General features: G+C 50.1%; 1 protein-coding gene and 1 pseudogene across 2 annotated transcripts in view; both read left to right on the forward strand.

The window, feature by feature from the left end:
• The first annotated feature begins 5201 nt into the window (after window positions 1-5201).
• Window positions 5202-9559, forward strand: LOC144137775 (uncharacterized; annotated as a pseudogene). The gene is made up of 3 exons (XR_013315734.1): window positions 5202-5421; window positions 5516-5781; window positions 6104-9559. The product of XR_013315734.1 is annotated as an uncharacterized LOC144137775 (transcript).
• A 13946-nt stretch (window positions 9560-23505) lies between these two features.
• Window positions 23506-27695, forward strand: part of LOC144137746 (uncharacterized) — a 45974-nt gene continuing 41784 nt past the window's right edge. Inside the window, 4 exon segments of the mRNA XM_077669684.1 lie at window positions 23506-23598; window positions 23661-23846; window positions 24641-24874; window positions 26711-26853. Of these exon segments, the coding sequence (XP_077525810.1) occupies window positions 23506-23598; window positions 23661-23846; window positions 24641-24874; window positions 26711-26853 (656 nt within the window).

The raw sequence follows: 27695 nt of genomic DNA on the forward strand, positions 1-27695 counted from the left end.
ATCACCCCATAGCGTTCAAAGCCACACGTCGGCTGAAGCTCTCGAGCGTGCTTCGATAAAAGGAAATCTGTTGCCGTCCGCCCAGTACACTCTGGAGTGTAGAGGCGGTACGTCTTTGTCGACCCCAGACTTATTAACGACTCTCACCAGCACTGTTGCACCTCATTAACTCGCGCTGATACATGACCCCACCGTGCCCATCATGCCCTGCAAGAGGCGCTACCGGGAATCTCCTGTGGAGTCGCCATGCTTTTGCAGCGCTCCGTGACGCATCACTTCAGTCCCCCGGCGGACATCGACCTCGCACTTTCCGAGAGTGGATCGATCCGCGATCGCATATCGGCCCATCGTACACACTTCGGCTCTGGCAGGCATTTCTTCAGTGCTTTAAGGAAGAAGAAGGACCTGGCCGCTTCTTCGCAGAGCCGGGCTCAAGACCGCCCCACCTCAAAGAAGTGGACACCGGTCCCCGTTTTCCTCCACCTCAACCAACTTTATTTCTGCCGCAGTGGTTTTAACCTGTTATATTCAGCAGAAATAAAAACGTAAAAAAATATTTCGGCTATTCGTCCTTTTATTTTTGGGCCTGAGTAACGTAGTTTTATTTTTATCAGCGGAATTTGTTGAGACATATTGTCCGTATGAAAATATTGTACTATTTGGAAGATTACTTTCAAACTAAAGATATAAAAGAGCGGAATAGCCCTTAAAAACTCAAATAATTTACATACTGCGATTTTTACCAATAATAATCACTGAAAATGGGTACTTTCTCCACATAGTCAAGGCCTACAGCGAGCCGCCCCCCCCCCCCTTCGAAAAAAATTCCTGGCTACGGGCCTGGTCTGGGTTAAGCCTAAATCAGCTCTGTGGATGCTTTACTGGAATAGGGAATGGCTTAGACACTGCAATTATTGCATTCAAAAACACTCCGTGGCTAAAACTTCAGCATTCACTCACAGGCTTCAGAAATAAAAATGACGCCACCCAATTTTTTTTTTTGTATCAGCTCCAATAATTATGCTTTTACAACAAACCTTGTGGCTTGGTGTTGTGCAATGGTGCTTCAACGTGTGGAATGGTAGCTACTACACACTCTTGGGTGACTGAGCAGGGGCAGCAGCAGCGTGACTGCAATTCTGAGAATGCTGCAGAGGTAATGTCATCATCATATTTTATTAAGGGGCATTACATAAGGGATGGATATACAGTGTATGGAGAATATTTGCAACATAAGGGGCGGGTATACAAGGTGTAAAAACATTGCCACATTAGGGGTGAATATAGTGGGTATAAGAACAATGTCATCAGGGCTCACTGACAGAGATTACTGGTTACATTTTCAATGAAGGTTGATGGGCAGGACAACATGGTTAGGGACGTGGTTGCAGCCATTCGCTGCACAGGGAAAGAAGGACGCGGGGAAGGTAGCAGTTCTAGCACGGTAACGGGAAACTTCGAGAAACTTCGAGAAACCTAATCCAACTCGAGTATAATAGCCACCAGTAACACCTCTGAAGACTTGCGCGCAAAGCCCTTGATCTCCACCGGGCATTGCCTGACCGGATACGGTCTACAGAAACATGCGCCTCATCGGCGCGTAGGTGGGCCGATCATCTCACTTCCCTTCGAGCTACCGGTCGGACCTGTTGCATACGGCCAGGCGTCTCCAAGCCGTGCTCCGTCGCCTCCAGCATGCGTGTTACGGTAGCGGGGTAGCCACGATATCTCAGCGGTGGGCCTCAGCCGGTGCCTATGTTGCCAAGCTCCCTCACCGCAGCGAACCCTATGAGAGCAGCCGACCACCCCTGGCCCCGCACGCCCCGACCTCCCGGCGCCACAGTGACGGCGAGCGACCGGTGCAGGTGCGTCCAAGGCCAGGAAAGAGCAACGAAAGAAAGGGCAGTGAAAGGGCAATGAAATAATAGGAACAGGCGATGCACGTACCATTACAGATACATTCAGAGACTACATACAGACTATATACATACACTCGATCGCACACACACGCACACCCACACTCACACATACACGCCCACAATAAAAAAGGTGTTAGGTCCTCGCCAAGTGGGGCGAGGAGGAAGAAAGACTTCAACGTTATACGCCAGATGGTGTCAAAATTTCGAAGCTTTTGAAAATGTCCCTCAAAGTTGACCTGGGGCTCGGACTTGAGCTACCGAATAAAGTTTGCTCTCTCTCTCTGTCTCTTAAAGTTGGCCTCTCGGGCAACACACGTGAACTCCTAATATTGATTATTGAATGATAGGTAGCATTTACTGGATTAAATCAAGATGGTATTTTAATTTTTATACGCTTTACCTTCCCAATTCATATTTTTCTCGTCATTGGAAACAGGAATTCGATTTTTTAATTTATTTCACTCTAATAGGGATCGCAATATTCTGTTCCCTGAAAGTACTCGCGGAAACGTGCGTATAGAGGCCGTACGAACGAATTGCACAAAGGTATATTCCTCTGGCCCTGCAGCAATACAATGTAGTACAGAAAGGCTCTTTACAATGCGTTATAACCGAAATAATAGATATCGCTTTTAGAAGCCTTAGTTGCACACGTGCTGTGAACGAGCATTTATATTTTAAAACTTTTAATTCTGCTGATTGCCGTTTAATTGAAATAACTATCGCAATGCATGCTGGATGAACAACGAAAGACAGAATAACCTTCGCACAGGATTCGTCTGCAGCGAATAGTTTTCGCTGTAGTTTTGGTGTTTTGAAATATGTCACAGAAACCTATAGTTCAGTTTTACTGACTAGGCAAGGCCATCTCTCTTCGAAATAAGCTAGGAAAACATCCGCGAGCTCGCGTCTACCCCTGTTGTTCTTTTGTGAGGCAATGTTTCTCCTAGAATAGTTTTTACCTTTTTAGCTTTTCTACATTTGCGTGCACAATCATTTCGACAGAAAGGCTGCATTGAATTTTCATTGTGTTCCGAAAATGTTAGTGCTTTGCTTTTTATCGTTGTCTTTTCACTCGAGAAATAAAATTACATCTAGAAATTGATATCGGCTAACTTACTTCAACCAACTGAGTCGCGGCACGTAAAATAACCCGCCAGCCGCCTGCGGAAATGTAAATCAGTCCTTGATGGATATTCCTTAATAGTGTTATTCTGGCGACATCATGCGGTTCATAGGTTTGGATGGAGAGACTGTAGTACGCATATATATTTTTATAACATTCATAATGTTCTGCTGCTTTATCGAGTGTTAAAAATAACAACTAAAACCTAGCCTTTTCGCAATTTTGAGGATTTGTTCGACTGTGCACACTCTATTTACAGTTAGCTTATTGACTAACTATTCTAAATTTATCGCAACTTGTTTACGTAAATTTAAAGTGGCGACAAACCATCGATTTAGCACTTACCGTATTAAAAACCAACCACGCTTCAAATATGTTACTGCTAATAGGGACATATCAGTATGTTTTTCATGCCTACTGCATTATTCAGCTGCAGATCGATTATATGAAGTGCTTAGACGTCTGCATCTGATATCTGTGTCTACTTCCGAGTTTGCGTCGGCATCGCATAATTAGAAGCTGTGTCATGGTCTCTTTCAGCCGCACTGCACTCGTGTGAACACCTGGGCCCGCTTGCACGAACACACGTTCTTATTGGCAGTGTAGTCTTATTCACGGACTTCAATAAGACCGCGAATAAGATTCGGACTAGTGCGCTTGCTCGAAAGCACTCGGGCCAGGCTACAGAGCGGTCTTATTGAAGCGTATAGGGACAGCAGGTACCTAGATGAGCACGAGAGAGGTTACTAGGGAAAAGCGGGGAATACGCTGCAAAACTGCTTGTTGCCGTCACCGGCGTTGGGCAAGCGTTTATTTTGAACCATGATTGGATTTATTCAAGCAATCTGACCATCAGACAGCGTATTTGAGCCTTGTCACAAATACGTTACAAGGATCTGCCATCCTTGGTAGGCCAACTCACGCGGCCGGGCCTCGGTCGCCCGGCCGCGTAAATGAAAGCACAAACAAAGATCGTCTGCTCGAAGCGTGGGCCCGAGAAACCCACTTGGGCCCACGAGAAACCTTTTTGTGAACGAGACTTCTGCAGTGACAAAAGTCTCCTCTGGGGATGGGCGGGTGTGACGGTCGGACGTCGCCACTGGCTGCCGCGGACAACACGTGCTCACACAAAAACGTGCTCCCACGTGGCGAGACAACGTGCGCGGACAAACACGTGCTGCCACGAGGAAAGACCACGCGCGCGCGGAACATGCACCCCCCCGCGTATTCACAAATATTGACCTGAAGCGCCCGGAAGGCTTGCAGGGTGGCGCGCCCGCACGCGGGGCGATGACCGGCCGGTTCCCAGTATTCCCCAACAAGCTCGTTCTTGCCCCCCCTGTAGCAACCCAAGAAGGGTATAAGAAGGCGAGTGAACGAGGCCCCCGACACTCTCTCCCAACTGGGCACCATCCGGCCAGGCCGAACGAGGAAGCCGCCCGTCCGGAGTCATCCGATCGCGCGCTCCCTCCCCAACGCGGGCCGAGATTGCGACGAGGGGACCTCCGGCTTCTGAATCTCCCGAACTTCGTTGACCAGCCAGCCAACGGCCTCATCTCGGGACTGCGTCCACGGTCCAGCGGAGTACGGACCACCTGCGCTGCCCGGCACGAGAGTTCCGGTACCCACTCAACGGCCCAGCCGAGCACGTGCACACCGCAACGCCGCATGTGAAAGAGTTCCCGGCTCCACGACCCGGCGCAGGCCGCCCACCTGACCCACCTCTACCGAGTCCCAGCCTCTCAACGAGTGAGCGCACCAGCACCAGCACTAATTATTGTTAATTAAATGGTATATTTGAGCCTGCGTTAGCTCATTTCCCCTCAACTCTGCGTGGACCAACCTAGTTGGTAGCGTGACGCCATCTCCCTTTTCGGGAGCGTCACAGGTGGTGGCAGCGGTGGGATTTTTTTTAAGCAGTTTTTTTAACGCTTGTCGCCTGCCAGGCTCTGCCTGACAAGCCCGTTGCGGCTTAGGTAGGCCTGATTATGTACATGACTTCTGTTTGACTAATAAATATTATTATTATTCACTTAACTAAAATCGCAGAGTATATATGGCTTGCACTGACGTCACGGCGAGGATACCATTCCGCCATGCCGGTGCAGTGGTGCAGCCAGCCGTAGCGATCGTGCGTCCACTGCCAGCGCGTCGCAATGGTGATCTGTGCAATTGTTGGATGCTCGAACCGTACATGTTGGACCAAATCAACAAACAAAAACTTTTTTCGCCTTCCGAAGGTAATCGAGCATCAGGGCGACCGCACGAAAGAGCTATGTGTGAAACGACGCAGTCCATGGCTGGCGAGGATAAACCGCGCCGATCTCAACACCAAGAGGACTGGCATACGTGTTTGTGGCGCACACTTTGTAAAAGGTAAGCCATCGGCGTGTGCGCGATAATTATTTATCTGTGAGACTTGGAAGCACTACGGAGAATCTCGTTTTTAAACATGCCCTTGTGTCCGTAGGTAGACCGTCACAGCTGTGAGAGGAGGCGGACCCCGACTGGGCCCCGACGCTGTTACTCGGCTACAGCGGGAACAGGGAGATTCCGAACGCCACGCTCGCGCAAGAAGACGACGGAACCAGGCCCGTGCAGCTGACGCCGAGCGTAGAGCCGAGGCAATGGCAACAACACAGACGACGCATCCGGACACAGCTGCCGTTTCTTCGTCGTCGCCGGCGCCGGCGCCAGCGGAAGACGGAGTCGGGGCAGAGAACAGTGACGAAACAGGTGAGCGTTTTTTCGTCAACACGTAAATGTGGGCTTGTAGGTTCAAACTGTGAAACATGGTTAAGTAGCGCGATAAAAACGGAACGAAATTAGATAACACAGGACTAGCGCTAGTCCTGTGTTCTCTACTTTCGTCATCGTGGTATGAAACCGAGCGTGTCAAAAGGGGAGAGAAAGTTTTTTTTTTATCCGGCGGAGTACGTCAGATGTTGAATCTCCGCATGCTTATTTGCCAGTCCCGTCGCCAGTAACTCCTCTCCGCATCTCAAGTGAATTTTTCGCGCTGCTTGATCATCCATGCAACAACTTAATTTTGTTCCAGGGATGGCAGCCCAGACAGACCTGACAATGAGTGACACTGAAGCCATGGAGATGGAGTGCTTAACCCTAAACGAGCGCCTCTACGCTGCGCGAAATGAAAACAAGCTGCTGGAGCTGACTGAAGATGCCATGAAATGTAGCGACACCAAAGTTGTGTACTACACCGGCATGGCGAATTTTCAGATCCTTTACGCACTGTTCAACGTTGTAGCGGGGTTTGTGTCACATAACGCTAACAACAGCTTGCTGAAGTTTCAGGAGTTCCTGCTTTTCTTGATGAAGTTAAAGCTACATTTGCGCATCACTAACCTTGCTTTTAGGTTTAACGTGTCAGAGGCCACAGTGTCGCACATATTCGACAAATGGCTGCATGCTGCCTACTGCCGCCTTAAGTCTCAGATATTGTGGCCGCCTAGAAGTGTTTTGCAACGCACAATGCCTCAAGCCTTCTACGATTCTTTTGGGGAAAATGTTGCAGTCATCATTGACTGTTTTGAGATACAGATAGAAAGGCCTCCATCATACTTGCCCCGAAGTGAGACATGGTCTCAATACAAAGGCAGCAATACGGCAAAGTATTTGATTGGCATTGCACCTCAAGGCATTGTTAACTTCATCTCTGAAGGCTGGGGAGGGCGTGCTAGCGATAGACACATAACAGAGCACTGCGGTCTTTTGGACAATTTACTTCCGGGTGACGTAGTTCTTGCAGACCGAGGGTTCAATGTGTCTGAAAGTGCGGGCTTCTACTGTGCGAGACTTGACGTGCCAGCGTTCACCAAGGGCAAGAAGCAACTGTCGGCAGCAGACGTGCTAAGCACCAGGAAACTAGCCAATGTCAGGATTCATGTCGAGAGGGTGATCGGGCTGATCAGAAATAAGTATGTAATCCTGAAGGCCACGCTGCCCATCGACTATGTGGTTTGCCGACCTGGAGATAATTTGACTCCACTTGACAAAATTGTTACTGTTTGCTGTGCCCTTTCTAATCTGTGCCCTTCAATAGTAGCATCACTAAAACAGTCTGCTAATTGAGCAAGTGCTTTCCGTTGACGAATGACATTATATCGCCAGCTGTGATTGGAAACATTCTTTTTAAGCGAAAACGCCCGTGTGTACGAGATTTCGGCGCACGTTAAAGATCCCCAGGTGGTCAAAATTAATCCGGAGATCTCCAGTATGATGTGCCTCATCGTCTGCGTAGCGTCGGCTCGTTAAACCTCATAATCAATGGAAACTTTTTTTACTCCAGTTATTTCACCTATAATTTGAATGCAATGGAACATGTTGTACCGACTGTCACGTGAACGGATGGTGGGGACGTCTTTACCAGCTCGGAGCAATGGACACAGGGAAGCCGTTGACGTGTTTGACCTAACACATTTATTGTACACTTAAAAAAAATCCTAACGCAAAGCACTCAATAATTAAACTACACACAAACGATACACACTCACACCTCTAACTAATAATCCCAACATACAATTCAACTCTAAATCCGAAAGTCTCTACAATTAAGTTCTACACCATTCGTCCGAATCAAATAATTCTATCACCCTCTAGGTGATCTCACTAAGCCACAACTCTCTAGTTGTGTCCTATGACTGCGTCCCTATTGGACTGGCCTACCCCGTCGTCGGCGCTGAAGTGTCGCACTCTTTCGTGGCCGCGACTCGGTGGTAGCCGTCCTCGTCTCGCTTCGTCGGTGCTGGCGTTCGATGCGCGCGGTCACTCGTTGGACGGCGTGGGCTCCGCGCGTCCTGACTTCTTTCCCCTGCGGCTACCCCTTGGTGGCCGCCCTCGCTGGAGCTCCTTGGTGCCGGCGTTCGACGCGCGCGGTCATCCCTTCGGCAGCGTGCTTCCTCGGTGGCTACCCCCTGGTAGCCGCTGCCGCTGGAGGTCTCAGGTTGGCTCGGCACGAACGTCGCCTTTCGGGGCCGTCGAGACGAACGTCGACGGAGCGTGGACGCTGGCCGCTGGTGCCCGACCGATGCCGCTGGGGCCACGAAGACGCAGGTTCGTGGTGCACCTAGGATGACGGTGCCGATGCGAAGTCGGCCCGCTCCCGCCCAGGCTCGGATGGCACGGTCGATGGCCTGGCCGTGTCCCCCTGGCTCGTTCATTGAAGCGCACGTGCTCCTACCGCCTCCTGGTTTCTTCGGTTTCTTGCCTCCTCCTTCTCTTTGTGCGCCCCGCTTTTATACCCTCTGGGCTCTCTCGTGGCGCACTCCCATTGGCTTCTTGCTTCTTCCCTGTCATTATATGGTCATCTCGCCACTTGTCCCATGCGTGGCCTTTCCTGGTTGGCCCACCAGTGCGCTGCCACCTTTGCCCATGATTCCTTGGTGCGTCGGCGCTGGCACTTGCTGATTGGCGCGCTCCTGGCGGGCACTTCAAATGGTCGTTCCTTTGTTCTTTTCTTTCCTGTTTTTGGGGGGTTTGATGCGTCCCCCTCTCAGGGGGTGCTCTGACACTTGACACCGACTATGATTTCAAACAGCAGCAAAGTTATGGTTCAAGTCAAAGAAAGGAAGATATATCCCACGTGATTGTGCGTTTGAAAATTAGTTGGACACTAGTTAGTTTTCAGCTGTAGAAACCTCGTCTGTATATTATTATTGCACTACTTTGTTGTAACACTACAACACAAACTGGAATTTCTACAGTGCCACTGTGGTTACGCTCGAATTTTTTAGTTCTGTTTCTGCTGTTTCTTTTGTTCGAAATCTGTAGAGCAGCATTCTCGGCAGAATGCTCATTTGCCAGCCAACGACTCTAAAGTGGCAAGGTGAACATTTACCTTTTTGTTTGGATCTTATGCGCTGCTGTGCTTCAGGCGTACCATATTCTGTATGTCGTGCAATAAATTTACAAGTCTTTGAATTTACAAATTTGTGCAACTGCCCTTGCCACTGCACGTGATGTGACTTCTTGAGATTCATTACTTCGGTGTTGTTTGTAGGTTGGCAGTAATACAATTATTGTACAATGCAGTTTCAACACATTTTTGTATTCTGATGCTACGTGTGTTCAATGTTGTCTGGCGGTCATGTGCAGAGTGTTCGTTTTGAAAGAAACATGGCACTGAGGGCTTAATAAAGAAGTCAGTGTATGAAGGGGTGTCGGCAACAGCTCGTCGCTCGTATTAGCCCACCGCATCCATTCAGTTACACTGAGCGACAATTGTCGCTGTCGCTCCACGTGGTCCTTTATTTTAAGACTGCAAGCTCGTTCTACATTCCCGTCACAAGAAACATTAGCGTGATCTTTTAGCAAATTTCATCAAGATAGTCTGTTGCTTCACACTAACAGGCACAGCTGTGGTGAAATAAACAGTGGAAGCCTGACATTAGTCCTTGTCTTATTTGCACTCGGGACAAAACCATTTCTTCTCTTTTGGTGCCCGTTTCAGTCCGACACAGGAGAAATGAAACCACTTGTAGCTGCACGACTCGTTGTCGCAAGCTACCATCTTGCCTGTGTCCGGTCCACGACAGAAGCAGTACTCTACTGTGTCTGCTGGCTGTTCTTCACTTCTTTCTTGCCTCGTGTAGTATCGGCTGAGCAACTCGGGCAGAATGACGTTCCGGAAAAAACTGTCTTGCGGAAGAAAAAATGTTTTGCAAAACCGATCATTGCGTCTCACTCTCTCGATGTGCAGCACATTTGGTCCCCACAAAGTCGCAAAAGTCAACATGGCACACTGTCATCTGAAGTTTTCCGCCAGTGTAACTCAGACATGAAATGCTGGTGGTGATATCTTGAGCATTTCTTAGCAAAAATGGGCACTTAAATTCCACAGCACCTCTCCCGCAGCAGCTGCACGAGGTGATGGCACCCGGTGTTGCGCCGATGAACGGGTAAGCAGCACTCAGGCGGAGTCCAGACCTGTGGCACTCAAAGTTCTGGTGCTTTGTAGCTTCTTTGGCTTTCTAAGCCTCGAAAGCATCTTGCTCATGTTCTAAGCCCCACATGACGGCAGGAACTCTGAGGGAATTTTTTTAGTGTAGCAAATCGATTTTACCAGTGATAAGCTAGGACTCTGCACACTCGTGTGGCACACACTTTTCATCACTGACGCAGTCACTCTGCCAGCACGGTAAATGAACCAGTCTGGCGAATTACTTTGTTGCCTTGTTGCAGCCTCAACTGTCTTCACTGTGTCGTCCCTGATGGAAAAAGTGGCAAGAAAGTCGTCAGCCTTCTTCAAAAGCGTGTCGAGGTTGTCTTCCAAGTTCTCTTCGAGAGACAGCTTCCTCAAGTGGGCAGGCTGTGTTTTTACAGGCTCCTGAAAGCTTTCGCAATACTCTGGAAGCACAGAAAATACTGCAGGTGTGACACCTGTGCTCTGAAATGCTCTGTACAGGTTGCCAAGCTCCTCTTGGGTTGCTGGTGGGATGTCCATTCGTTTTTTTGATTCGTTCACTGCTGAACTGCTGCTGTTAATGATGTCGTCCAGTTTTCGCTTCTTCCATCTCGACGAAGTGAAGTCGATGTCCTTTAGCCTCTTGAACTCCACCTTCTCCACGTATGCAGGAAGCCAGATGTTCGTTTTTGAGGTGCAGCTTGTAGCGTTTTTCATCTTCACACCTGTTTCAACTGCATACAGGCAGGCTCCAACATGAGAACAGGCCTCACCTGCTCCTGCCATACAGGTGCAATGAGCAGTGAGCACGACCCCGCTTTTCTGGCACAAAATCCACACATGCAGAGGCTGGTCCCGCACCTTTGCGAATGGTTCACCTGCGACAGAAAAAAATACAATGCACAAGTTTTTCTTGCCCACATCTCTGCGCGAGTGCTCGTCACTGTTGATCGTGTCTCAAAACGTAACCGGCAACAGCGAAGACTTGTTCTAGCGCGACCGTTTCTATTTCGAGCATTCCGTGCAAGATTTCCGAACCGACGAAATAGTAAAAAAGATCCCGGCTGCTTACCTCTCCGAGCAGAAGCACTTTGTTGTCTTGTAGCTGTTTAGCCGACAGGGACTTCACCCACCCGCTCGTGAAGTAATTATGTGCTTCGGTAGACTTGAATGCCTTCATCTCTTCTAGTGTGAGGAAGTTGGCAGAAAGCACGAGGTAGTTGAGGATGTCGCCGTAACTTATCTCCGGAAACAAGTCCACATCGCCGGCCGTGTCCATGCCCGGTCGTAACATGAATGGGTCCTCGTTGTCGCACAGCCGCACCTTTTCCGCATACCGCACGCGTGCAGGCCCCGTAAGGTCCGAGCGGTAGGTCGCGTTTAAAGGTTTTTTGCTCGCTACCAGCGGCATGCCGCAGGAAAAACGCGAAAAGCGACTAGCTCAGCAGCAAACGCGTGCGCTCCCCGAACTGCTCACGCCGCAATGCCGGCACCACTGCACCAATATGGCTACCGCCGCGCGAGCGCTCGAGCGTGACGTCACGTGCAAGCTATGTATAGGCGTGGGACTCCACCCCCACACCTGAGGGGGAACGAGGGCACCATGACCCAAGCGAATGTGTTAGGCGCGAGCGTCATGACGTTGGGGGGAATGGTTCCATCATTTACAGGGGATGGTAACGGGATAACCATCCAGGACTTCCTACGTGTTCTCGAACAGGTGGGAGTCTTGGTGGCTGCACAGAGGCGCAGATGACAGGTATTGCACGCTGCAAAATGGTCGGCGTGGCCTACGACTTTGCGTGGCACGAGGAGGCTGTCGACTTTCGACTTTCGACTTTCGCCGAGTTAAAAGCTCTACCAACGAAAAGGTTCGATACAGAGCCAGAGTACGTGAAGCTCCAAAGGTTTTTGTCCGCCGGACAAAAGGAGGGGGACGACGTCCAGTCGTTCGCGACTAGGCTCTACGACTTTGCGTGGCACGAGGAGGCTGTCGACTTTCGACTTTCGACTTTCGCCGAGTTAAAAGCTCTAGCAACGAAAAGGTTCGATACAGAGCCAGAGTACGTGAAGCTCCACAGGGTTTTTGTCCGCCGGACAAAAGGAGGGGGACGACGTCCAGTCGTTCGCGACTAGGCTCCGCGCGTTGGGCAACGCGGCCGTTGGGACGCAACACGGCACCGAGACTGAGGCAAAGCGTGAGCTTCGCAAAGAGCTCCTGAACGAGCAGCTGCGCACTCAGTTCTTGAATGGACTGCGAGACCCGGTCCGCAGGTTCACACTTTCTCGCGACCCCAAGAATATCCAAGAGGCCGTCGACGCGGCTGTTAGCGAGGAAAGAAACGAGCGAACAGTAAATGGCGGTCGCATGCCGGTCAGAAGCGTGCGGGAAGACGAGAGGGAAGCTGACGAGCTCCGCGCACGCCTCGAAAGGGTCGAACGCTTGTTGGAATCTAGCATCGCGCTACAAAATGAACAAATTCAGCAAAAATACAGGCGTCGCGGCAACAGGACGGGGCGGCCTACTTGCTTTGTGTGTGGCGAGCTTGGACACATTGCTAGGAACTGTAGGCAGCGCGCGCACCCTCAAGGTCAACCGCGAGGGGACGACCAAGCAAGTGCGGATAATCCCTAGGGAAATTCCGCTTCTCGATCGAACCAGGGTAACTAGTCGAGCCCCCTTTGGACGCGCGCGCGCTGGAGGGAAGCAAAGGGGGCATTCAAGAGTTCACAGTTAACATTTGCGGGGAGGCTAGCCCGATAATAGAATGTGAAATAGGGGGAGCAGCTATGAAATGCCTGATTGACAAGGGCTCAAAAGTAAGCCTCCTTAAAGAGAGCACTCTAGACAACGTTTTGCCCGACTGGCGAACGAGATTACGGTCGGTAGAGCAGAGAACACGCGTCGTGGGCATCACGGGCGACCATCTGGAAATCGTAACATGCTGTGAAGTGCCTTTGAAATTAGGAGAACGCATTGTTACGGCAACGTTCTTCGTCTACACGGAGAGAGCCAGGCTGCAGGTAGCTGGTCTAATCGGACAGAACATCCTTTCGGAAGAAAAGGTAGATTTGCTCCTAAGCAGAGGCGCCATCAACATAGGGGGCATCCCCCGCACGGGGCACCTTGAGTAATCTTGGTGACGGTGAGTGGCGACACCGCGTACCCCGAGCCCCCGATACTTAAGCTGTCACCTACCGTGGCTAGAAGTTGAAAGGTGAAGGGTCAGAAGCCGTGAATGGTGGCCGTCGGAGCCTTGGTCAAGCTCCGGCCGATGGGCTCCCTGCCTGTCTACCAGGCAGGGAGCTCCGGGACCTCTTTGACTACCAGGGTAAGGTCAAAGGAGAAAGTACCCCCGTCTCCCTGCTTTCCAATGTATCATATGGCATTTTTCAACCCCCCCCCCCAAACGTGATCGGCCCCCGAAAAGGGGACGCACCGAAGCTTCATTCCCACCCTTGCCAACAATTGCATCCCAAAAGCCAGATAACTATCCGCGCTTCTTGATTGTTGGATCTCTTGACAAGTCAAATCCTATCTCCTCCCAGTCAGTGTTCCTTATCACCAAATTCCTTGAAGGCATCCTTGGCAAGTCTTTCCAAGCCAAGAAACTGAGAACCGGCGAAGTTCTGGTCGAGGTGAACACTCACCAGCAAGCCACAAGCCTCCTTACCCAGAATCGCATGGCAGATCTGGACAGCAGAGTCACACCCCACCGTAGCCTCAATAGCTCTCAGGGTGTGATTTCTTAACCAGATCTGATAAATGATACGGAAGCCGATCTGCTCGAAGGTCTGAAAGGCGAGGGCGTGACGGCAATGAGGCGCATCACCATGCGGCGAGATGATAAGCAAATCATGACAAAGCATATAATCTTGACATTTGACCGTTCCACACTCCCCGAATCCATCAAAGCGGGTTTCATTCATTGTTCTGTCCGGCCTTACATCCCGAACCCGCGGCGCTGTTTCAAGTGCCAACGGTTCGGGCATGGCACAACCTCCTGTCGTGGCAAAACAACGTGTGCAAAATGTTCATCTCAAGATCATGATACAGATAACCGCCAGGCTCAACAATTAATGTGCAGCAACTGTCATGGACCTCATGCTGCGTACTCCCGCACGTGTGAAAGGTTTCAGATGGAAAAGAAAATAATCAACCTCAAAATCACTGAAAACATCACCTTCCCAGAGGCGCGGAAGAGGTTCGCTTCCTTCCCTCTGGGCAGGTACGCCGACGCAGCTCGCCGGGGGGCGGAGCGGCGTCTTATTTCTGCGGGGACCCAGTACCGAGAGTCGGACTTGGCCCCCCCCACCCCCCGCCCCTTTCCTGAGTTGCCTCTTGCAGCCCAACCCGCCTCCGCACCGCTCGCTGGGCCAGCAGCGGCTGTTGTGGCATCCCCGTCCGGTGGGAGTGATGCTGCATCCTCCACTTCCGCTCCACCATCCCAAACCACCAGCGAGGGCATGGAGATGGAGACGGGGGCAGTCACAGCGACCCCCTCCCCCGCCTCACTGCCTGTGCCATCTGTCGTGCTCCCCACGCCTTCGGCACTGGCAGCGCAGGCAAAGAACACCCGAAAGGGTACCACGTCAAGGGGGCCCAGTCCGCTGGGCACCCCCTTGCCTTCAGATGACGACATGGACGTCGAGCCCTTCCGGCTTTCATCGCAGAGGAAGGAACGGGCTGCGACGTCCAGGTCAGTAGAGAAAACCCCTTCCAAGAGTCCAAGCCCCGAAAGACCCTACATAAATAATCACTCTCCAGTAGCTATAACACATCATAATGGGAAGAGAAAACATAGTTCAATGGAACAGCAGAGGCCTTCTGAATAATGTTGACGACGTGCATGATATTCTGCATGCCAACCAGACAAGTTTAATGTGTGTCCAGGAAACACATCTGTATTCCAAACACACAAATTTCTTGAATACTTACCTGGTATATCGGAAAGACAGGGATGGCTGCACACACTCTTCTAGCGGTACGGCCATAATCGCCCGCAAATCCTTAGCATGCCACCCTGTCGCCTTGAACACCGTCCTTGAGGCTGTAGCCGTCCGCACAATAATTTTTAATAGGTTGATAACGGTATGCTCCATCTACATCTCTCCTGATCTTGCACTTCTGAGCTCTGACTTTGAGGCGCTGGTCGACCAGCTTCCTGAACCGTACATCTTAGCAGGCGACTTCAATGCACAAAATTCTCTTTGGGGCTCTTCTCGCACGGATGCCCGAGGTCGCCTGATAGAGACGTTTTTAACATCCTCTGGAGCATGCCTTTTCAACAAGAAACAGCCTACATACCATAACATAGGACACAATACATACTCAAATATTGACTTGGCTATTGGTTCGGCAATTCTCTTTCCATGTCTTGAGTGGGGAGTGGGCACTGACATATATGGCAGTGACCACTTCCCCACTTCACTAACATATATAGGTAAAGGCCCAAGCAGTTCATCTTCCCATAATAGGTTCAATGAAGCACGAGCTAACTGGAACACATTTACAGAGACATCGAAACTACACCACACATCCATAGGACACCTACACGTTGAAGAAGCTACCCAACTCCTCACGGCGCACATCCTCGACGCCGCCGAAAAGTCCATTCCCCACGCCTCTGGTGCCCCGCGCAACCAGAGGAGGCCGTGTTGGAATGAGGACTGTAGGCGGGCGCGAGAGGCCCAGAACAAGGCGTGGGGTATCCTTCGTCGGTACCCCACGTCGGGTAACCTTATTTTGTTCAAACGGGCCAAGGCGTTTGGAAAACGTGTGCGCCGTGAGGCAAAACGAGAGAGTTGGCACACCTTCTTGACATCCATTAATACATACACAGACACACACAAAGTCTGGACACATATACGCAAGCTCAAAGGACAACAGACACACAGCCTGCCCCTGGTTAGCACAACAGGGGACACACTGGAAGACCAGGCTAACACACTTGCACAACACTTCGAACACGTGTCTAGTTCAGCACACTACACAAACACTTTCATGAAATACAAAACATCTGCAGAAAAAAAGTCCTTAAACGACAAAGACAAATCAAAAACTTCTTCCAACTATGAATTCACTCTCTATGAGTTGAGGGCTGCCCTGAGCACGTGCAAAGCTTCAGTTCCAGGCGCAGATAAGATTACATACACCATGATACAGCACCTACACCCAGACACTCTTGAAACACTCTTGCACCTATACAATAAAATATGGCTTTCGGGGCACATTCCACGCTCTTGAAGGGAGGCCATAGTAGTGGCTTTCCTAAAGGAAGGGAAGGACCCTTCCTCTCCCGCCAGTTATCGTCCCATTGCCCTGACAAGCTGCCTGTGTAAGCTCTTTGAGAAGATGATAAACAGGAGACTCGTGTACTTAGAGTACAACGGTCTTCTCGAGAGCTGCCAGGCGGGCTTTAGGGCGGGGCGATCCACGAACGATCAACTCGTTGCGTTAGAGTCATATATTAAAGATGCTTTCCTCCATAAGCAGTACTGTATGACAGTATTCTTTGATCTTGAAAAGGCGTACGACACTGCTTGGCGGTATGGTATCCTCATCGATCTGAAGTCCTTTGGCATAACTGGTAACATGATGAACACGCTTGCCAGTTACATGTCCGAAAGAACGTTTTGCGTGCGAGTTGGAACTTCACTCTCTAGGGTTCATGTGCAGGAAAATGGAGTGCCACAAGGTGGAGTGTTAAGTTTCACCCTTTTTATTGTGAAAATGAATTCCCTTAGGAAGGCATTGCCACCGTCGATTTCCTGCTCAATTCATGTAGACGACGTACTATTATCCTTTAAGTCTTGCAACCTGTCTGTCTGCGAGCGCCAAGTCCAGCTTGGTGTTAACAAGCTAGCTGGTTTGTCAGATAGCAACGGTTTTAAATTTAATCCAGTGAAGTGCACTTGTGTCTTGTTTTCCAAGAGGCGTGGCATATGGCCGGATCCAGACATTCATCTCAATTCCTGTCAAAAAAGAACACAAGTTTTTAGGTATAATATTTGACGAAAAGCTCACATTTATCCCACACATAAAACAACTAAAACATAAATGCTTAAAAACAATGAATATCCTGAAGGTTTTGTCGCACATTTCTTTTGGTGCTGACAAACAACTTCTTTTGCGTGTTTTTACCAGCTTGATAGGTTCACGATTGGACTATGGTAGCGTTGTCTATGGGTCAGCCACTAAAACATCCGTCAGAATGCTGGACCCTGTGCTTCATCTAGGGCTCCGCTTGTCGTGTGGTGCCTTTCGGACTAGTCCAGTTGAAAGCCTGTATGTAGAGTGCAACAAATGGAGCCTAGAACGTCAGCGAGCTTACACAGACCTGCTTTATGCTTTTAAAATCTCATCAATCCCTCACCATCCTTTTACATCAGTTTTTTATGATACATCCATATCTCAACTTCTTACTAATCGTTCATCAGTCTCTGCTCTCTTCGCTTTCAGAGTAAGAGAAGAAGCGTCACAACTTGATGTCATGTTCTCAGAGACCATAAATCCCCCGCTACTGTACTTCTAGTACCGTGGCAGCTTCGCCCGATATCATGTGATGTATCTTTTATAAGTGTCGAGAAAAACAGAGTGCCTAGAAGCGCGATCGTGCAACATTTCTTGTCCCTGCAGCACAAATACAAGTGTGCTGAGTTTTACACGGATGCTTCAAAAACTGCCACAACTGTTTCCTGTGCTGCGCATGGTGGCACCTTTAATGTCTGCAGAACGATGAATAGAAATACAAGTATCTTTACGGCAGAGGCCTATGGCATACTTCTTGTAGTTAAACATATTGTTCTAAGTCGAATTCCGAAATCTGTAATTTATACTCATTCTTTAAGTGTTGTGCGTACATTATCCTCACAGAAGTCTAAAAACCATGTGGTCAATGCTCTCATTAGTACTATTATGTCTTTGTATGCGTTAAACCTTGAAGTGACCGTGTGCTGGGTGCCAGGGCAATCCGGAATTCCAGGTAATGAGACCGCAGACCGAATGGTGGCCGCTGCTTCCCTTACAACTACAGATGACATAACAACAATACCCTACACCGACCTCAAATCACACATCAGACAACACCTTCGCACAGCATGGCAAGCACACTGGAATCAACAGACTGACAACAAACTACACATTATAAAGCCACTCTTGGGAGCATACACCACTGACACACACAACAGACACAACGAAGGTACCCTGGCTCGACTACGGATAGGCCACACGCATGCAACACATTCCCACCTGCTCACGGGATCTCCAAGACCCCTGTGTAGCAGGTGTGGAGAGGGCCTATCCGTAATCCACATACTCATGCAATGCAACGCACTTCCCACAACACGACACAAACACTTTCGAGAACTCTACAGACAACATATCCCCCTACATCCATCGCTGTTTCTAGGTGATGATGCCATGGTTTCTGTGAAACGCGTGTTTAAGTATTTGTCAGATGTTAAGTTTTTAAACCCCATCTCCTATCATGCATAATCAAATCTGGCCCTATACACCAGCCATCAGCATTATCTTTATTGATCTTACTATGTCCAGTTTACACGTTTTATACCTACCTTTTGAGGTAATCACTTCTTTTCATTAAATAACTTCTCTGGCGCTCTTTGCCCTCGTCGGCCTTGCGCCAATAAACACCAACCATCATCATCATCATCATCAGCTTACGCAAAAAACATGGGCGAGTTGCCGGCAATTTGTTTTTTTTCTTTATTACCCGTCTTCAACACACACTTACCACACAAAAATAACCACAGTGCATTTGGTACAACACACACCGACATTAACATACCAGCCGTGCCTCCGGCTAGGCTTTGTCATTTAATGATCACTTTAGAGAAATTAGCGGCTCTAGAAAATCCAACCAATCTGGTACTGGCTGCTGTACTCTCAGCCCCTCAACGAACTGCGTGACACTCTCCCGCAGAAACTGCCATGCCGGTCGGGCTTCCACGTCGCCATGGAGCCACGCTATGCGCGCCCTCCATATGCTGTGAAGGCCCAGGAGCATTATTAAATCGTAGGGGACTCCTTCGTTATTCTCTGTGGGTAAATACCGTATACCATGCGGGGTAAGTGGGAAGTCTTTGTGTAAAGTTCGCTCCATAACATCCCAAAAGTGAACCGCCATCCAGCAGTGTATAAAAACATGGTCTATGTTATCCGGTTGTTTACGAATTGTACAGTCAGTGCCCCACGGTGTATCTAACCCCTTTTCTTTTAACCATGTTTGCACAGTAAGTGTCCCCGAATGAAGTTTGAAAAAAAAAAAAGGACTTCACCCCCGGTTTTACAGCCATACGCTTAACTGTTTTCAGTACATCCTGCCCCGGGCCTTCTTTGTACAGTTCTCTATATAGCGGTATCGGGAAAAGACTGTCGCAAACATCTTTATATAATTTTCTACGTGACACTGTACTCAAATATTCCATAGAAAAACGAGTTGACAGAAACCTGAGTGACATGACAACTTCTTTAAAATATCCTGAAATCCTTCCCTGTATGTGCAAACTGGATACGACAAATTTCGGCAGTGCTTGAGACAGCCGCACCTGGCAAACTGTTCGCAAAAAAGGATCGCTTGTATCGCGAAGAAAAAGGAACCTATTCACCAACTGGCGGACAAACAGGTGCGACAACCTAAGACCGCCCTCCTTGACGTGTCGAAAAAGGTTATCTCTACTGCACCTTTCCCATGTAGATGACCAGATAAACACAGCAAATGCACGATGCATTTTCTGTACATTCAAACGCGAGCAGTGCAACACTTGCATGACGTACCACACTTTGGCAATAAAAAATAAATTACAAACAGTCGCTTTAGCAAACATTGAAAGAAAAACCCATTTCCACTTTTCTGCCTTGTCGCGTATGTCCTGCGTTCGGGCACGCCAATACAGTTCGCTGTCCTGGTAGCACTCCAGTGGCGTCCATAGATACTTAACGGGACTGGTTTCCCAGCTTACGTTAGCAAAAAATTCAGGTGTCAAAGACCAGTCCCCATGCCAGAAACCCAAACATTTCCCCCAGTTTACTCCACTACCTGTGATTGACCCAAAACGTTTAACAATGTCCACCGCTTTCCTAACACTATCCTTGGTCGTACAGAAAAGAGCAATGTCGTCTGCGTAGGCCAGAAGTTTTACCTCGGCCGCGCATAGCTTAAACCCGCGAATGTGTTCACTTTCAATTTTAAGCAGAGCGTTTCGATATACAGGCAGAAAAGAAGTGGGCTCAGAGGGCAGCCCTGGCGCACCGACCGTTCCACGCTAATGGGGGCCCCCAGCGTCTTGTTTACAATTAATCTCGTGGTGCACTTCCGGTACGCCAGAGCCACCCCCTCCTTGATGACTGTTCCAACGTTCACATGATCTAAAATCAGCAACAATAATTCATGGGACACACAATCAAACGCTTTCTCCAAATCAAGCTGGAGAACAGCCACGCGAGCTCGGGCAGCGTCACAGCATTCCAGCACACATCTCGCCTTGTGTGTGTTTGAAAAAATAGTGCGTCCTTTTATGCCACACGTCTGGTGTGGCCCTACAACCTGCTTGATGACTGTTTAAATTCTTTGTGCAAGCACCTTCATAAAAATTTTGTAATTTGTGCAGTCGAGAATAGGGCCCCTTCTCGTGCTTTGGGGTCATTCCTTTAATCAGAAGAGAAATCAATTTCTTTTAAATGCAGAGCATTTCTTTAACTCACGATGTCACCCGGCGTTGTCCGCATTGGCGTGCCTCAGCGTCCGCAACACCCGTTCCAGGTGCGCCCTCTCCCCCACTCCTCCTCTCCCGCATCACGCTACCCTCCTCGCTCTCAACAACAGGTCCGCACCCCTCCCCCTACACTATATAAAAAAATAATACCTACCGGCGCCTGGTTTCGATCCCACGACCCTGCGGGCGGAACGAAAGGTACATGGTGCTCTACCCACTGCGCCAAAGCCGACACAGAATGGAAGGCTACGAACACGCCTTATATCCTTAACTCATTCAAACTACTTGAACAAGCTGCTGATACAACGCATTCACTACCTGTGGGCGGAACGCGAGGTACATGGTGCTCTTCCCACTGCGCCACAAAACCGACACAGAATGAAAGGCTACGAACGCGCCTTATATCCTTGACTCATTCAAACTACGTCAAGAAGCTGCTGATACAACGCATTCACTACCACCAACTCCCCAAACACTAATCGTTAACGCAATACACCCACCCCCTATGCGACGCATTTACTCGAGTCCCCCTCGCGGGGAGATGGGCCCTTTTTAACTTGCGGTTATCGTCTTCCTCGAGACAAATTGCAAGCTATTTCTGTTCGAAAGCGCTCGTTCATTTGCGGCTTGTTTGGTTTTCATCGTGGAGATCGGGTATTTGCGATAGCGTTTTTTAAGTTAAATAAGGGAGCTCTGGCTACGCAGCTTGTAGTATTAGCATGATCGGGCTTGGCTGCAAGATTGGTGTGGGACGACCAAGCCTTATCAACGTCAGAATGCTAGCGGCGCATGCCATTCCATTTGTTGCTACCGTGGCTTGCATAGGGAGGAACGAGGTTTTGCGATAGCTTTTCTTGACTCAATTAAGAGGGCTGTGGTTATATCGCTTGTAGTAATAGCATAACTGCCCTCGGATACAAGATGGGTGCGTAAGAAACAAGCGTTACCACGGCCAAAGTCCTCAGCCACGGCTGAAATTTCTCAAACAGGACCAAAGCAAATCACTCGACAATATTCGTTGGCAGCCTCTGTTAGCGTACCAACTTATTGGGACCATAGTCGCCTCCTGGCGTGGTCGAGCGGTTTCACGCTTGTGTGCTGGCGTTTTGTTTTGAAAGTCCATGGTTCGAATCTTGGTAAAACCTCGCTTTTTTTGCAATGAGGGTTTTACCGGCTCTTTTTTTTTCAAGGCAAACAAAGGGGGCCAGAGTGCTTTGCCGTTTAACCTACAAGTGACGTTCGACGGTAACCTCACAGTATCAAGGCAGCCCCGAAATTTGCTTTGCTCACACTTTGAATTCATGAAGTTGAAGTCGGTACATAACATCAAGGTTAAATCAAGTAGCAGGTTTAAGTTGTGCTAGGTGTGTCTTCGTTCATCATCCTATCTTATTTTGTTCAGATTTGACGTTAATCACACAATTATAAAAACGGATCAACACGCTCGCTGATTTTAACAGCAGATGAGCGACCGACGTACGCGTGTGCTTTATACCGATAGGGAGCAAACGTTCTGCGCTTCGGTAAACAATCCAAAAGTCCACCCAAGATCAAAAAACATTTTCGTCTTCAGTGTAATGATCGAGAATGGTCGCTTTCAGGAACATAAACAATGACCACATGTACGTGAAAAAGCGTCCGCCTGCGCGGGAGAGCACCGCGCCCAGCGCTAGCTTAACTAGGAACTGTTACAATGTTAGCACATGTGCAGCGCCCCCACGCGGCGCTGGTAGTTTTATGTTCAGCCGTGCAAGCCTGGCACAGCGGCGAGTGGCCGTTTTGGGAAAATCAAGACAGTTAGTTCTAGGCAAACGGCTCGGCATGTTCGCATGTCTCTCGCGGGCCTGATGGCCTACTGTTCGTGGTAGTCACTTTCTACCGCTCGGCCATCCATACTTCTACACATCTAACAACTGGCGACGAGGATGAACGAAAGTTTAACGTGCGTTCCCGCGCCGCTCTGCCATCCGTTCACAATGCCAAGTTTCGGCAACCTCGAGCCGTTCGAGGGGGGAGGAGACGACTGGCCCACGTGGACCGGCTCCAAGCATTTTTCTTGGCCAATGATGTCGCCCCGGAAAAGCGTATTCATCAGCTGCTGCGGGCAGAAGACGTATGCTTTGCTCCGAAATTTGGTCAAGCCCGCCAAGCCCAGTGACAAGACGCTGTAGGAGATTCTTTTAGTTCTTGGAAGTCATTACTGTCCGAAGCCATCTGCTGTTGTGCAGCGTTTTCGTTTCAACTCGCGCGTTCGCGCAGAAGGGGGATCCGTCAGCAACTTCATCGCAACACTAAAGAGCCTTTTCGGGCACTGAAACTTTGGTGCTGAACTCGAAAACATGCTCCGCGACCGCATCGTGTGTGGCATCAACAGCGCGGACGTCCAAACAAGACTGCTGGAAAAACCGGACCCCACCTTCGACGATGCCGTGCAGACCGCCCTGGCAATGGAAACAGCAAAAAAGGACGCAGGCGAGATAGCCCAAGCTAACACGAGCAGCGCTTTCTCGACTCGCCGTGTCTCCTCAGGCTCGGGGGGCGTCACCTGCTACCGCTGCGGGGACGGACACCTTGCATCGAAATGCAAGCATGTGAAGACTATCTGCAATTACTGCCACAAACGAGGTCACTTTGCGAAGGTGTGCAATACGAGGCGAAAGGACAGCCAAGCCCAAAGCAACAGCCCTTCCAAAGCACGTTAGTTCTCGGCCCGAAGTTCACCGTCGTCGAGCAACCGTCGTCGTGTGAATACTGTCCGCGATGAGGACGCCACCAGAACTCCATCTTCCGAAGTTTTCGACATGTGGCAAGTTGACTACGCCACGCCGCCTCCGCCTTTCACCGTCACTGTTGACGTTTGCGGCAAGCCGCTCCGCATGGAAGTGGACACGGGGGCAAGTGTCTCCGTCATGGCCAAGTGCGTCTTCTACAGCTTTTGCCTTCGGTTCCTGTGCAGCCGTCACAAGTGCTTCTGCGAAGCTATTCCGGAGAACTGAAAAAGGTTCAAGGCAAAGCTTACGTCAGCGTGAAGTTTCATGGCAAGGAGGCCAACCTACCTATTTTTCTGACCGGGGACGGATCGCCCACTCTTCTAGGACGCAACTGGATGCGTGAGCTGGGCATCGGCGTGTCCGACGTTGAAGTGAGCGTACACGCACTTTCCGACATCAGACACCTAGTCCAAGACTATACCGAAGTGTTTGAAGAAGGCCTGGGTACGTTCAAGGGTGCTAAAGCTTCTCTACATGTTCCTTCAGATGCTCCGCCTCGGTTCTTCAAGCCACGCCCACTGCCGTATGCCTTGACAGATGGAGTCACTCAAGAAATCCAAAGATTAAGAAGAGATTCCATTCTTGTTCCAGTCAATGTAGCAAAGTGGGCTGCACCTATTGTTCCTGTGACCAAAAGGGATGGACGCATTATAATCTGTGGAGATTTTGGTGTCTTGATTGATTGATTGATTGTAGGGTTTAACGCACCGACGCAACGCAGGCGATGAGGCGCGCCGTAGTGGAGGGCTCCGGATTAATTTTGACCACCTGGGGATCTTTAACGTGCGCCGAAATCTCGTACAAACGGGCGTTTTTGCTTTTCGCCTCCATCAGAAAAGCGGCCGCCGCGGCCGGGAATCGAACCCGCGACCTCGTGCTCAGCAGCGCAACGCCTTAGCCACTGAGCCACCGCGGCGGGTGAGACTTTGGTGTCACCATAAACCCAGTGGCAACAGTGGAGCAGTACCCCATTCCAAGGATTGAGGACCTGTGGACTGTGCTTGCTGGAGGTGAGAAATTCACAAAATTGGATTTGCGAGATGCGTACCAGCAAGTTGTCCTTGACGAGGCCTCTAGAGAGTACGTCACCATTTCGACGCATATGGGGTTGTTTCAGTACACCTGGTTGCCTTTTGGCGTCTCATCTGCTCCTGCCATATTTCAGCGTGAGATGGAGAATTTGCACAGGGGACTGCCACACGTAGCAGTCTATTTCGACGACATTCTTGTAACTGGCGCAAACGATGCTGAGCACCTTCGCAACCTCCGTGCTGTGCTTAGCAAGCTTCAGGAATCTGGCCTCAAGCTGAAACTTGAAAAATGCCACTTCTTCGTGCCACAAGTTGAGTATCTCGGGCACATCATCAGCAAGGAAGGCCTTTCCCCGAACGTTGACAAGGTAGCAGCCATTCTGCATGCTCCTGTGCCTCAAGATGTCAAGGAACTTCAGAGTTTCTTGGGACTTGTCAACTTCTACAGGCGCTTCTTACCCAATCTTTCGTCATTCCTTCGTCCACTGCACTTGCTTTTTTGTGAAGGGAAGAAGTGGGAGTGGGGACAAGTACAACAAGATGCATTCACTGCCTGCAAGCACTTGGTGACATCAGCTCCAGTTATTGTGCATTTCAACCCTGCCAGGCCTGTTTGCCTCAGCTGCGACGCATCGCCTTATGGTATAGGTGCAGTTCTGGCGCACAAAGATGCTGATGGCCGGGAACATCCCATTTCTTTTGCCTCAAGGAGCTTGTCAAAAGCAGAACAAAACTACAGTCAACTCGACAAGGAGGCACTGGCTTTAGTGTTTGGTGTGGATCGGTTCCACCAGTACTTGTGGGGCATCTCATTCGAAGCACACACTGACCACAAGCCACTTCTTGGACTGCTGGGCGCCAACAAGCCCGTTCCCGTGCAAGCTTCGCCTCGAGTGGTCAGGTGGGCTCTGAAGCTTTCTGCGTACAAGTACGAACTTGTATACAAGCCTGGCAAAGAGCTCGGCCACGCTGATGCTCTTAGTAGACTGCCTCTGCCAACTGACACCATTGCATTACCACGACCTGCTGACATCTTCTTGTTGGAAGAGGCATATCTGCGACTACTTTCACCTGGTGTTGTGGCCCAAGCCACAAGAAATGATCCAGTTCTGGGTCATGTTGTTCTTGCTGTTCTGAAAGGAGAAAGCCTCCCAGTGGGACCAGAGTAGAACCCTTTCAATACCAGAAGCTCAAAACTCAATCTCCACGAGGGTTGCCTACTCTGGGGATCAAGAGTTGTGATTCCAAGATCATTGCAGGCCCAAGTTCTTGGCGTTCTTCATGCCAGCCACCCGGGTATCGAGAAGAGCAAGATGATTGCCAGGAGCCATGTTTGGTGGCCAGGCATTGACAATGACATTGCCAACAGTGTGAAGAGCTGCGCCGCGTGCCAGACTCAACATCGAGCTCCACAGCCGGTTCAGCAGACGCCATGGCCTTTTCCACAGCGACCCTGGTCAAGGCTTCACATTGACTTTGGAGGACCATTCCTCGGTCACACGTTCTTGGCTATTGTGGATGCGTTCTCAAAGTGGATAGAAGTCTTTCCTGTGTCTTCCACATCTGCAGAAGCTACCATTTCTGCCTTGAGAGTTGCATTCGCTCAGCATGGCCTGCCTGATGTCATAGTTTCAGACAACGGTCCTGCCTTCACCAGTGCCCAGTACCTTGAGTTCTTAACTCGAAATGGAATACGCCGCATGCTCGTACCGCCGTATCACCCTTCCTGAAACGGTGCAGCTGAACGAGTTGTACAAACTGTAAAGAATAAACTCAAGAAGTCTGGCTCTGGGAACTTCCAAGCGCAGATCTCCAGGTTCCTGTTCCACTACAGGACCACACCACATGAAGTTACAGGTCGGCCACCGTGGGAGCTTTTGACGGGAAGAATTTTCAAGAATCCGTTGGATGTCCTGAGGCCAAGCCTGCAGGCATCTTTACTTCTAAAACAACTCAAGCAGAAGTTGTATGCCGACAGAGGGTCCCGGCAGGCCCCATCACTGCAGCCAGGTGATGACGTGTATGCGCGAAACTTCCCCAGGGGTACACCTTGGGTGCCTGCCAGTGTTGTGGACGTCACTCCGTCATCAGCCAGTGTCCGTTTTGAAGATGGCACCGCACCTTGGGAAACCGACACAGCGACCACTTACGCCTTGTGTAGACAGACGCACATCTGACTTCTCCTGAAACTGCTATCGCTGCAGCTCCACCACAGCTGGAGCCGCCGCCTCTCCATGCACCAGCTGTTCCGGAAGTGCCTCATCAGGAACAGCCACCTGGAAATAGCTTCTCTGGGAGTAGCTGTGCCACGGGCAGTGACGGGACTGCGCTCAACAGTGGTGTGCACGTGAACAGTGACTCTGTCGTGCCTACGCCTAGCACACCGAAGTTGCGACGTAGCACGAGGACTAGGAAACCAGTGAATAGGTACTCCCCATAGTCTCGTCTTAAAAGGGGAGGAGTGTTACAATGTTAGCACGTGTGCAGCGCCCCCACGCGGCGCTGGTAGTTTTATGTTCAGCCGTGCAAGCCTGGCACAGCGGCGAGTGGCCGTTTTGGGAAAATAAAGACAGTTCGTTCTAGGCAAACGGCTCGGCATGTTCTCATGTCTCTCGCGGGCCTGATGGCCTACTGTTCGTGGTAGTCACTTCCTACCGCTCGGTCATCCATACTTCTGCACATCTAACAGGAACAGGATGGAAGACGAGCGTATGCAGGCTCGCAAGAGAGTGCGGAGAGTGAGAAGCGAAAACAGGTATGCAAAGGCTTCAGCTTCCCAGCGCGTACGTCATGCTCGCGCACGGAGCGAAACCATCGACCGCCGCGAAGCAGCGCGACCACAAGGAAACAAAACAAATTTTGTCTTTTCTTTAATGAGAGTGCTTTCCGGAACGTATAGGTACGAAAAGGTTAAAGTCCTAACTATATGGACGCGAAATCACGCGTTGCGCGAGCGTCGGCGTCGTTCGGCGGCAACGCGCAGACACGGGCACTTTCCATCGCGATTGAAGTGAATCGCGATCGAGTTTTCGAACGCGCTCGACGCACTGCCGCTGCTACACGGCGCCTTTCAATCGCGATCGATAAGTTGCACCGGTTGCATTCGTGTACGCCAGATGGCGCTAACAATGTACTTGCGGCCGGCGTCTGGTAACTACGCGCGGCCATAGGTATACGTAACTATGTAAA

The sequence above is a fragment of the Haemaphysalis longicornis genome, unplaced genomic scaffold (assembly GCF_048455015.1).
Source record: "Haemaphysalis longicornis isolate Haplotype H1 unplaced genomic scaffold, Haemaphysalis longicornis Haplotype H1 scaffold_5, whole genome shotgun sequence".
In the NCBI taxonomy this organism is placed as follows: Eukaryota; Metazoa; Arthropoda; class Arachnida; order Ixodida; family Ixodidae; genus Haemaphysalis; species Haemaphysalis longicornis.